Source organism: Crocuta crocuta, unplaced genomic scaffold (genome assembly GCF_008692635.1).
Source record: "Crocuta crocuta isolate KB4526 unplaced genomic scaffold, BGI_CrCroc_1.0 scaffold17, whole genome shotgun sequence".
NCBI classification, from domain to species: domain Eukaryota; kingdom Metazoa; phylum Chordata; class Mammalia; order Carnivora; family Hyaenidae; genus Crocuta; species Crocuta crocuta.
This window is the reverse complement of record NW_027532041.1, coordinates 3,566,600-3,578,615: the sequence shown is the minus strand read 5'-3', so window position 1 is coordinate 3,578,615 and position 12,016 is coordinate 3,566,600. Positions and strand designations below refer to the sequence as shown.

The 12,016-nt window shown below is 39.6% G+C and overlaps 1 protein-coding gene across 4 annotated transcripts in view; it reads left to right on the top strand.

Annotated features, from left to right (window-relative positions):
* The window catches only part of AK4 (adenylate kinase 4), a 72,716-nt gene that overhangs the window by 39,008 nt on the left and 21,692 nt on the right, over positions 1-12,016 (top strand). For all 4 annotated transcript variants that reach the window (XM_077776320.1, XM_077776322.1, XM_077776321.1 and 1 more), the window contains one exon: positions 5,179-5,298. In XM_077776320.1, coding sequence (XP_077632446.1) covers positions 5,179-5,298 — 120 coding nt within the window. The remainder of the gene's footprint in view (positions 1-5,178; positions 5,299-12,016) is intronic.

Below are 12,016 nucleotides of genomic sequence, written 5' to 3'. Positions count from 1 at the left end.
TTGAGGGTGGTGGTCTTGTGTCCCTGTCCTCAGGCATCCAGGAACTGCTCAGAGCTAGGAGTGCTCCCGTGTCCTCCATGAGTCACTTATGCCCAGGAGTCTTGCTGTCAAGGTGTCTGGAGTCAGTGGTCTTGGAAAACCTTCCTGACAACCCCACCCAGTCCCTCCTTAGATGTTATCTATTGTGCTAGAAGACGGCAAAGAAATCATTAAGTCCTTGACCTTTCTAAAGAGGGCATATTAAGGCATACGTAAGGGAGGGGTTTAGGTCTTGAGAAGAAAAGCAGTGGCAAAAAAGCGGTCTTTGTGGGGTCCCCTCAGTCTCCGTGTCTCAAAGGTGTTCTCTCAAGGGGCAGAATGTCTTCTAACATTGCTTCTGCTTTAGTGCAGTACCTTGTCTCCCACTTGGATGATTGTCACAGGCTCCTTGACTTTCACCACACCAGCCCAATTCACGGTGTGGTGGGCATGTGACCTGTGTACTCACACAAGGATTTGCACTTAGATTAATGCTCTGCTGTTGGCATTTAGAGTCTTTCAATTTTTGAACAGGAAGGCTCCATATTTTCATTTGTACTGGGCCCTGTAAATGCCGGTCTTGGCTGTGGGAATGGCATTTCTAAAATTACCTGTTAAAAATCTTTCCCACCTGTCTAGCTATATCTCTCATGATATGCTTTTCTCTGTACTTGAAGTTCCTCCAGGTACACCAGGCAGCCCCTTGCTTCTGCATTATTGACTCATGGTGTTTCTTTCCCCTCATTTCCCCTACTTGACCTAGTTCATTTCTATATATGATTTAAAATACTGATGAAATAAGACTGAGCTTTGAAACCTGACATGGCCATCTCAACTAGTACTGATCATACTTTGTCTCATATCTCCCTTGAAAAAGCTGATACCTGGCAAGGTTGAGCCATATTTGATCTTGGGATCGTGGTTCTATCATAGATATACAGAAAGATCAGATTGATTTTTGCCAGGGGTGGGAGGAAATTATCATCTTCAAGGTGTTCATTCATTCTTTCATTCATTCATGGAACAAATTGTTACGGAGTATCTCATACATCCAGACTATATTCTAAGTACTAAGGATATGGTATTGAACAAAGTATTTCATTTTTTCTGAATGAATTAATAATATTCTGGTGGGGGGAGGTAAAAAGTGAACTGACAAATACATCGATATGTTGGATCTGGGTTTGTAGAAGACAGTGCAAAGCAGGATAAGTAAGAGACTAGAGGGTGATGGGGATGTGTGTTTGTCCTTGTGCTATTTAGATGGGGTGGAAGGCCTGTTTGAGGTAAGACTTATCAGAGATCTGAATGAAGTAGGGGCATAATCCAAGTGAAATTCACAGGGAGAGAGTGTTCTTGGCAGAGGGAGCAACAAATGAAAAGTTCTGAAAGTGAGCACATGCTTGTGATTGTCAGAAAACTACAGGGAGGCTGGTGTGGCTGGAATTAGAGTGGGCAATGGAGAGGGAGCAGGAGATGGCGTCAGGGAACAAGGGCCTTTTAAATCAAGGTGAGGACTTTGGCTTGTACTCTGAGTGAAATGGGAAGGCACTGGAGGATTGCAGTTGGCTAGCATTTTCAGAGGTTCACTTTCCTACCATATTTATGCAAAGGAACCATCTCAGATGCTACTGAGAAGTGAAGTAAGCTAAGAATTGAAAATTGGCTGTTCAAGTAATATATGATTCTTTGGGTTGACTTATGTGCAGAAGAACCCGGAAGCAATCTGTTGATTTTGTAGCAGGTCACAGGACTGAGTAAAGAACTCCCTTTGATCTTAGCTAGGAGATCCTTTATCAGTGTGATTGTTTGGCCAGTTGTCTCTTTTTCACTCTGTAAAGATTTGTGAATTGGTCTTGGAGTGTAACTCATTGCTTTATTCTTTTAGCTCTGCTTTTTAGTAAGCTGTGCCCTCGGGTTAACCACCAGGGCCATGGGGGCGGGGGAGATCGTGCTTTCTTTCCTCACAGTGACATCGCTTGCGCTGCAGCCATCTTCACAACAGTTACTGTTGCACTTTCACGTTTTGATCATTTGGCTTGGATATGACAGATGCTGTGGAAGTGTAATGGCAGGAACTTCATGTTCGATTAGATACGAAGAATGGGAGAAGTCCAGAAAATCAAGACAAGTGGTGTTTACTCTTATGTAACATTTGAGGAGAGTCATGTTATTGATTGAGTGAAGAAATCCCAGGGCAAGAGCATTGTGGGAGGGGAAGGTGTGATTTTGGCCATGATAAGTTTGAGATACTAGAGGGTGTACATATTGCACCATCTAGCAAATATTTAAAGGCGTTGGGGCCATCATTTGGCTACTGTTCTGCATTAAACTCCTGAGTCCAAAAGTATCCCAGTACCATAAATCCTGATCTAAAAGGACCTTAAACATTAAGTGGCCCGATCCCCAACCAGTTTTCCGAGTGTCTCTATAATATCCCCTCTTAGGCAGTCTTTGAATTTCCATTCAGACATTCCTTAGGCCATTTTTTCTCTGTCCCATTTGTAATTCCCATAACTAGGCCTAATTGTGAACTCTGGGGTTTGAGTAAGATAATGCCATTTCCATGTATCAAGTATCAGGATATGGGCAGATTGTTTTCATGCCCTTCTCTGGGTCTTCTCTCTTCTAAATAAAATGTTTCCTGTGCTTTCACTGTCTTTTCATGGGATATTTGGAGCCAGTTCACGTCTTGGTCTGTCATCTTGGAAGATGTATATATATTTTGTTTGTTTATATCTATCTTAAAGTTTGGTAGATGGGACTAAGAACAGGGCCCTGGGGTTGGCCTGACCATTGCAGAGTCGGATGGCACCAATCTTGTCAGTTACTCCAAGCATACTATCCAACAGTGATTTTTCCGTTATAAAACATGCGTAGTATACAGATATTACCAAGAGTACGGAAGGCATGTATTCACACAAAAACCTGTACATGAGCATTCATTGTAGCGTTATTCATAGTAGCCAAAATGTGGAAACAATGCAAATGTCTATTAACTGATGTATATAAACAAAATATGGTGTGCCCATACAATGGATATTCAACCATGAAAGTGGGTGAAGTACTCCTTGAAAACATTATGCCAAATGAAAGAAACTAGACACAAAATACCACAAATTATATGATTCCATTTATATGAAATGCGCAGAATAGGCAAATCTGTAAAGACAAAGTAGATTAATAGTTACCAGGAGCTAGATAGAGGGAGGAGGGGATGGAGAGTGATTGCTAACAGGTACAGGATTTCTTTCTGAGGTGATAAAAATGTTCTGAAATCAGGTGGTGGTGATGGTTGCACAACATTGAGAATATATTAAAAATTACTGAGCTGTACACTTTAAAGCGGTGAATGCTATGGTGTGTGAATTGTATCTTGGTAAAGCTGTCATAAATATGGGTATTCCTATCTGAAGGTGAGGATCTTATGAGGATGAAATGAAAAAACACATACAAAGTGCTTATGGCACAGTGCCTGGTATAATATGTTTCTTAGTATGTTAACATAGTAAGTTACTTCATTAGTGATTAATATTGTTGCTCTACATGAAAATAGCAGTGCTTAAACATTGGTAGGTAAGCTGCAGCTTCTAGTCACTGCTCCCTTTGTGCATTATTACCTGTTACCCAGTAGAGAGGTAATAAATACTTTGTGAATGGATGTGTTTTTGTGCATATGCATGTTTAGCCACATTCGCCAGTGTGGTTGTCTTTTGGTGTTGTTTCTTGCAGTATGTTACTGAATCAGTGTCATTGGATCTAACTTTGAGCTAGTAGTAGTAGTATTCAGAGCCAATAATTTTGAGCCAGTAGTAGTAATCAGAATGATATGGAGCTCTTGACAGTCCATATTTCAGAGTTGCAGTTAGAGGAGTATTGACTCAGTTCGGGGAAGGAAAGGTTCTACCTTGAATTCAAGGTAAAAGTAGGGACATAGTGTGATTCTTGAGCTTTTTTTTGCAGCAACACAATTCTGTTTCGTGTTTTTATAAGAACATACTTGGCCTTTCCTGAAGTCATCATCAAATATAGGCAATATGCTAGATAACAGTGCAGTGAATATCTTCTCGGGGGCACTGTTGGTTGAAATTGTATCAGTCACTTGCAATGTAAATTAATATTTATTATAAAGGAGTAAAATATGGTCCTATTTAACAATTATTCTGAATGTGGCCAACTGAGTAAAAACAGTAAAGTTCGAATAAATGAAAAAAAAAAAAAAACATAATTGGCCTGTCAAAAATTTGGTTCTTAATGATTCATTTTCAGTTCTCTGGAGACTAGAGGACTTCATTTTAGTTTAAAAAAAAATTAATTCCTAGAAACTTAACAGATTTAAACTGCTGATTGTTCCAATGAACCCAACACAGTTTCCACATATAAGAAATTGTTATTTTAAAATAAGATCGAGCATTTCTTCTTCGAAAAAAACTTTTTAAAAATTCACATCCTTTTAATATACATTAACTAACTTGGATGTAAATTAAAAGAAATAATCATAAAAATAAATTCACATTCTTTTATAAAGTTGACATTCCACTAATAACACTGAGTTGCTTTTACAGCTGTGTCAGCAAGGTGCCATCTACTTACATTGAGGCTCATGAAAAGAAGTTTTTGTTTGTATTATCCAGCATTCTTTATAGAAGACCAGTGGAAATGTTTTCCTTTGGTCTCTAAGAAATGGTTATGCTTCTCCGCTTCCATTAGCCTTATACATCCCGAGAACCATAGAGTTGATCACACGTCCTTGCTGTCGTAAACCTTTGGGAGGCTCAGTGTCCACTTTGCACCTCTCACCTCTGGGAAATTCCAGGACTTCTGTCCCGGCCTTTCGCGAATAACCCTCCCTCTGGACTCCAACTTTGTTCCCTGTTTTTATCTTCTCTGCCTAATTTATGGAAATACTCTTTTATTTTTATTTCTGTTTGTGTATTTCTTATTTATCTTCAAAACCTGCTTTTATAATTCTTTGGGAGACAAGGCCACCATTATTGAAACCAGTATTTAAAAAATCACCCCCAAAACATCTACCCTTTCCCCTCATAACTTTCCCCTCATACCAATAGGGAGGAATGGGAGAGAAGGCAGAAAGAGTTCATAAGCTTTTCTTTTTTTGAAGCTTTTTTGAGTGTCTCTTTTTCCTGTTTTTCTTAATAGAAGTTGGTGATATGGCCAAGCAGTACATAGAGAAAGGTCTTTTGGTTCCAGATCACGTGATCACACGCCTAATGATGTCGGAGCTGGAAAATAGGCGCAGCCAGCACTGGCTACTAGATGGTGAGTTGAACTTGTGGGTAAGCTGGATTTCTGTGAATACTTGGTTATTGACACTCCCTTAATTTTTGACACATTGCAAAATACCTTTTCTTAGAAGCCTTCAGTCATTTATTTAGGCATATTCCAATTTGGCCACATGATAGAAACTCACTGTGATAAAATCTTTTCATTTCTTTGTCTCCAGACTACCATCTCTTTGACTTGACTAGAGCCAGTGACTTGAAGCAAACCTTTACTGTATTCCCATTACTATTTCAGTTTCGATGGTGCTCATTGTTTCCATGACTATGTTGTCATAAGTACAACTCATCTTAAATCAGAGGTTCTTTGATTCATAATAGGCCACACAAATTAATACCACGAGTTACCATTTTTCACCTCTCAGATGAACAGAAATAGAAAATCTGAAGATCTGTTATTGAGTGTACAGGAAATAAATATTGTTGAGAGTATAAAACAGGCAGGCATTGGAGGGCAGTTTAGCAATCTTTATACTTTATTTTTTAAGTTTATTTTTGTTTATTTTGAAAGGGAAAGAGCGAGCATGTGCATGCGAGAGTGTAGGGGAGAACAGGAGAGAGAGGCAGAGAGAGAGAGAATCCCAAGCACATTCCAAGCTGTCAGCACAGAGCCCAACAGGGGGCTTGGTCATGAGATCATGACCTGAGCTGAGACCAAGATTTGGATCTTTAACTGACTGAGTCGTCCAGGCAGCCCAGCACTCTTTGTATTTCTGATTCAGCAGTTCCGTGCTGGATTTCTTCCTAAAGGTATATTGGCAAGGTTGTCTGTTCTCATTACTATTTGTAACTAGCAAGACACTGATAACAACCTAAGTATCTATCACAGGGATGTCTGTTAACCAAATAAGTGTACCTATGTGTTGGCATGGATAGATCTCTAAGATGCACTCTTGAGTGAAAGCAGCTAGCTGTGGTAGAGTCTATATCGTATACTATTATTTATGTAAACATGGAAGGATGCTGTGGTATTACTATATCCACGTAGAAATATATACATAAGCCATCTTTGAAAGGATATTAAGAAAATATACTCTTTGATACTGTTTGATTTTTGTTTTACATATGTATAAGTAATACCTGGACCTTATTTCAAACCTCTATTAGTGGTTCCTAAACTTTTTAGGTAAATGGGCCCCTTGATGACGACCTTGATATTTTACCTAGAAAATACATGCAGATGCTCACACATAACATATTACACAATTTTGTTCTCCATGAAACTGAAATTAAGGATCTTCTACTTTAAGTTTGCCCATTATTAAAGGAAAACAATGGACTGGGTGAATTATTTGTCTTATTCTTGAATAGCAAGATTCCTGGGTATAACGCAAATAGAAACTTGATGAACATGGCTACTTTCTAGGAACACAAACTGGCAGAGAATGAGAATTCTCTATAAGAAACTCCTTTCCATTGCAGGGCGGTTTTTAGTTCAGACCAGGCAGTCAATCCTGTCTTAATTTGGTGAAACGGAAGCTTTAGGAAGTTGTGACAGTTGAAACCTTGATGTTTGCAAGCCATAGAGAAGCCAGTTGAATTGCCTACATTTAAACTATCAGATTGGCTATATTTCTCTTAAAGTCTAGAGCCATGAATCTCCAAAATGACTAGTATGGTGGGGTCCTTATTGTATAAAGTGTTTCTCAAGTGTGTAGTGTGCAGTGTTAGTAATGACTAGAAAAGAAAACAGATGTGCCAAGTTAAATATTAAAAATTGCTAGATTTATTGAGTACTTACTGTGTGCAAGCATTGTTTGGAACACCTGATAGTTATTGTTTCAATGAATCCCTACAATACCATAAGAAGTAGATACTGTTATTCCCATTTAATAGATGAGAAGACTGAGGCAAAGTAGGCTTTAGGTAACTGCTCAAAGGTAGTAAGTGCCAAAGTTAAACATGTTTTCTTTACTTCAGGACTTTATTGAAACTTTAATATAATGCACTTTAGTTCTTCACAATGCAATTTAACTCTTCACAGAAGGAGACATCATGAGGCATTTTCTGAGTTTATTTGATTTTAGAATCTCCCACTTCATTCCCAATACCCACCACGAACCTACAGGATTTGTTCTGTGGAGCATTCATTGTGAACTACTATTTAACATATATTCGTAACTTTGTAGTATTCTGAAAAGTTGACTATAAAGTAGATCCTGCCTTTCTAGAATTCGGATTTAAAAATTTGGAACTCTGTTCTCATGGGACTAGAGGGAACAGGTGATCGAGATAACAACTCTGGCTAAGAGAGGCTACAATGGCCTATGTATGGAAGACATGCTCTTACTCATTAGGAAATAACGAATAAAGCTGCTCTTGTGTGTCAGAAACTACTAGGTGCTGTATTTTGTGTGTTTTTTTTATAAAAATTTTTAAATGTTTTATTTATTTCTGAGAGAGAGCGTGAGCAAGGGAGGGTCAGAGAGAGAGGGAGACACAGAATCTGAAGCAAGCTCCAGGCTCTGAGCCAGCTGTCAGCACAGAGCCCGACGCGGGGCTCGAACCCATGAACCGTAAGATCATGACCTGAGCTGAAGTTGGACGCTTAACTGACTGAGCCACCCAGGTCCCCCTACTAGGTGCTGTTGTTAAAACGCTAAGACACTGTTCCTATCACAGTAGGGGAATCAGGTGTGTAAAATAGTAGTTACTGATAGCAGAATAGAAGCACATGTATGTGGTACCCTGCAGACACAGAAAAGAAAATTATGTTCTGGCGGTGGGAGGAAATATTGAAACAACTTTATGGAAAAAGAGATGAATGGAGGTTCTGCAGGTTGGTGAATGGGGGTTGGAAGGCAGATGTTCTCCGCAGAGGGGCATGTGAACTGGGTAAGAGAAGGATGGCATAGCTTAGTATTTTCCTGGGCCTGCAAGCAGAGGCAGGCAGGGGAAATTCTGGAGTGGATGGGGTTTGATTCAGTACAAAGATGGTAGAACTGGAAATTGTTTGCTACCAGGACCATTGAAAAGTTGTCAAGCAGGGCCATAACATGATCAGATTTGTGTTTCAGAAAGACTGTTCTGTTAGCAGAGGAGAGAGTAGGTGCTGGGGCAGGGAGGAAGTGGAAGCTAGATGCCACATATGAGACTGTTGGAATATTTGGACCATGGGATGTTGAAGGCCTGAATTTGGGCAATGGTAGTAGGATGGAAAGGAGGCACCATCCAGGAGAATGGATTGAGGGAGGAAATTTTATTTTTTTTAAGTAGTTTATTGTCAAGTTGGTTTCCATATAACACCAGTGCTCATTCCCACAAGTGCCCTCCTCCATGCCCATCACCCTCCTTCCCCTCTCCCCCACCCCCATCAGCCCTCAGTTTGTTCTCGGCATTCAAGAGTCTGTCATGGTTTGCCTTCCTCCCTTTCCCCCACTATTTGAGAGAGGAAAGGAAAATTGACAAGAGTTATGAGTGAGGTTAGCTACTACAGACAGCCCTGTGGTTTTTTCTTTTTCTTTTTTCTCATTCTCTTTTTTTCTTTTTTCTCATTCCCTCGCTCCCTCTCCCTTCCTTTTCTTCCTTTTCTTTCTTTCTTTTCTTTCTAGTAGTCTTCATACTGGGCTTTAATTCAAGAAGAGTGTGAGATCAAGACCTGAGCTGAAATCAAGAGCCAGACTCACTTGACCAACTGAGCCACCCAGACACCCCTGGGGTTTTCTTTTCTTTCTTAAAGATTTTAATTTTTTAGGTAATCTCTATACCCAGTGTGTAGAGATATACCCAATGTGGGGCTCGAACTCACAACTTGAGATAAAGACACCGCATGCTCTACTGACTGAGCCAGCCAGGTGCCCCCTCCCCTGGCTTTTATTGCCCGCGGAGCTTTGAGCTTTTTATTTGTTGACAGTCACCACCTCCTTTACTCTTCTCTGGGCCACTTGAATTTCTCCTGGTACTATACATTGACTCACACCAGGTAGTCCTTCACAGTGTGTAGGTGTTTGCTATGATGGGTAAACTTTGGCTTTGCCACCACCTGACTGTAATTTCTCCGGTTTAAATTCTTTAATTGTGAAAAGCTTGTCACCTTACAAAGCAAACTTGTGTAGATTTAGTCTAAACTTAAAACTTTGTTTTAAAAAAGGATCATCTAGGGGCGCCTGGGTGGCTTAGTCGGTTGAGCGTCCGACTTTCGCTTAGGTCATGATCTCGCGGTTCGTGGGTTCGGGCCCCGCGTCGGGCTCTGTGCTGACTGCCAGCTCAGAGCCTGGAGCCTGTTTCAGTCTGTGACTCCCTCTCTCTCTGACCCTCCCCTGCTCACGCTGTTTCTCTCTCTCTCTCCTAGAAATAAATTTAAAAAAAAAAAAAAAAGGATCATCTATATTAAACTCCTTTGGAAAGGTGGTTAGTGTAATAACCACTAACCTCACTCAGGTGCCAGACTGCCTGTTTGAAACCCAGCTCTGCCATTTTACTGCCAGTGTGTGACCTTGGGCAAATTATTTTACCTCTGTGGGCATTTTATTCCTCATGGAAAACAGGGATTAGGAAAGGGTTTGTAAGGATGAAGTGAATATATTAATGTTCTTAAAAGAATGCTTGCCATATAATAAGTGCCATATAGGTATGCTATTTTGTTATTATTATTGATCCTACATCATAAAAAGGTCCTGCATTTTTTTTGTTTTTTTGTTTTCATAGTGACTATATGAAGTGTTAAGTACAGAAATAATTTAAAAAGTATTTAGCCATATGAAGTTGAAAGTCAGTTTTAGTTATGGAATGCTTTATGTGCTTTGCTTTTGCCATAACTTCTCCTCTCAGGGCAAATAACTAAAGTTCTTTTACATCACAGGCCTGTTTTTAGTGAAGTACGTCAGTATCATGGCTGATTTAGTTTGTATCTTTCTCCTTGAAGACCCATCTGGTCACTTTTTCAGTTGTGATTTTCCTTTAAAGCTCTGGAATAAATCCACTTGGCAAAGCGAGGAGTGTTAGGAATGCTTCATTCTGTGTTCAGCCTTCAGCTCCTTATGTTACAGGGCACACACTCTGCCGAGGACGTGCCTGCTGAGTGTGCTAAAGGTGATTGAATGTGCAAAGGTCAAGAAAAGAATTCTGGATGACAGATGACTCATCATCTTGGTCCATATGTCTGTAGAGAGGCATCTGCAAATGGTGGGTGGAAACAAGTAGAGTGGATGCAAGCCAAGGGAAGGCCGGGGGNGGGGGGGGGGGGGGGGGGGGTGGGTAGATGGGGTGCCTGAGTGCTGTGTGGTTTGGTCAGCTATGTCCTTGCTAAAGATAGTTCAGCTCTACCTTACCTTTGCAGTGTCCTTTCCAGCTGGGTAAGAAACCCTAGTTTATGCGTTAATACTTGTGTACATCTGTGGGGATTGTCTCCTTTTTTCTCTCTCTCCCTCTTTTATTTCCTTGGGAGTTGAATGTGTGAGGACAGTTTTAAAAAGTTTTCTTTACTTTTTAAGACGAATATTCTACTAGAAGAATGGAATGTGTTGCAAGCTGTCTAATTTTGTTGTAAAATCATACATGGTTATTTTTTTTTTCCAGTTTCATATAAAGAAAGTATTTACTACTTATTAGGTGAAATAGCTGGAGAACAGTAACCGTCTCTTTAAAACAGATATAAATTCTTCACTTTTTAAAAATAGGGCTGGCAGCTGGGTGGGACCAGTAGGGAGAGGTGTTAATAATAGAGGTTTTCATTTCTAAATTTGACTGCCAACCTGTGTATTTAAATAGTAACCTGCAAGTTCTCAAACTCCATCCTAATTTATCTCCAGGTAACAAGAACAGAATTGTCTACCATATGATCTTAGGTGAGGCATCAAAATAATTTAAAATTTGTTGTCAGAGTTTGGTTTCATAAAAAAAGCATTAAATTTTGGAATTATGAGTGGAATATTCAATTTAAGCCTTTCATCAGAATAAAGATCCCTTTGGAACGAGAGTTATTATTCAGTCTGTGGTTGTATGTTTCATTTGTGGTTCAGTGCAGTGTTGAATGCTAATAACTAACTGGGGTTTTCTGTAGATAGTTCTGTGATTTTTTTTTTTTTTTTAAGCAAAAGTCACAGCTGCTTGAATGTACGGTGTTTGTGTGTATTTGTTTTCTCTGAGAGTTAAATGATCTCAGATCTGCAGTATTTCTAAGGTACATACTTCCTCAGAGCCCTTGGTGACCAAGTAAATGGTGGATGCTAGGAAACCACGCTACATTTGATAGCCATCATGTGACCATAATAGTCATCTCTGGAATAGAGCATCTGCAAATTTCTGTTTTAAAATAAACTTGACATTTTTTATCATCTTCTTGGAAAAAGAGATTATAACACCTGCTCTTGATTATACTTTGTAACATGATTGTTAAATATTCAGATATTCCTAAATGGAAGGATTTGTAGGCATGTAATTAATTTCAGGTTGAATAGTGTACTAGGGGAGAACACATGACTTCACATTGCCCAGGGGAAGATGGGCAATAAGAAGAAATGGTATCTATATATACTTTAAATGAAACGAAACAATATTATTGGTTGAGCTACACAGGAAAAGACCATCACTCAGCAGGGTTAGGTTATGAAGAGTCATTTTGGTCACTCCTGACTTGAAATTTAGCACACTCTCATCTTGTGATATAACATCCAAAGAATAGAGCCTGTTCAGACTTTATGTCTAGCTAGTGATTCCATTAAAGCTACTGCAGCCTCTTTGTTAATGGTCCCATGCGA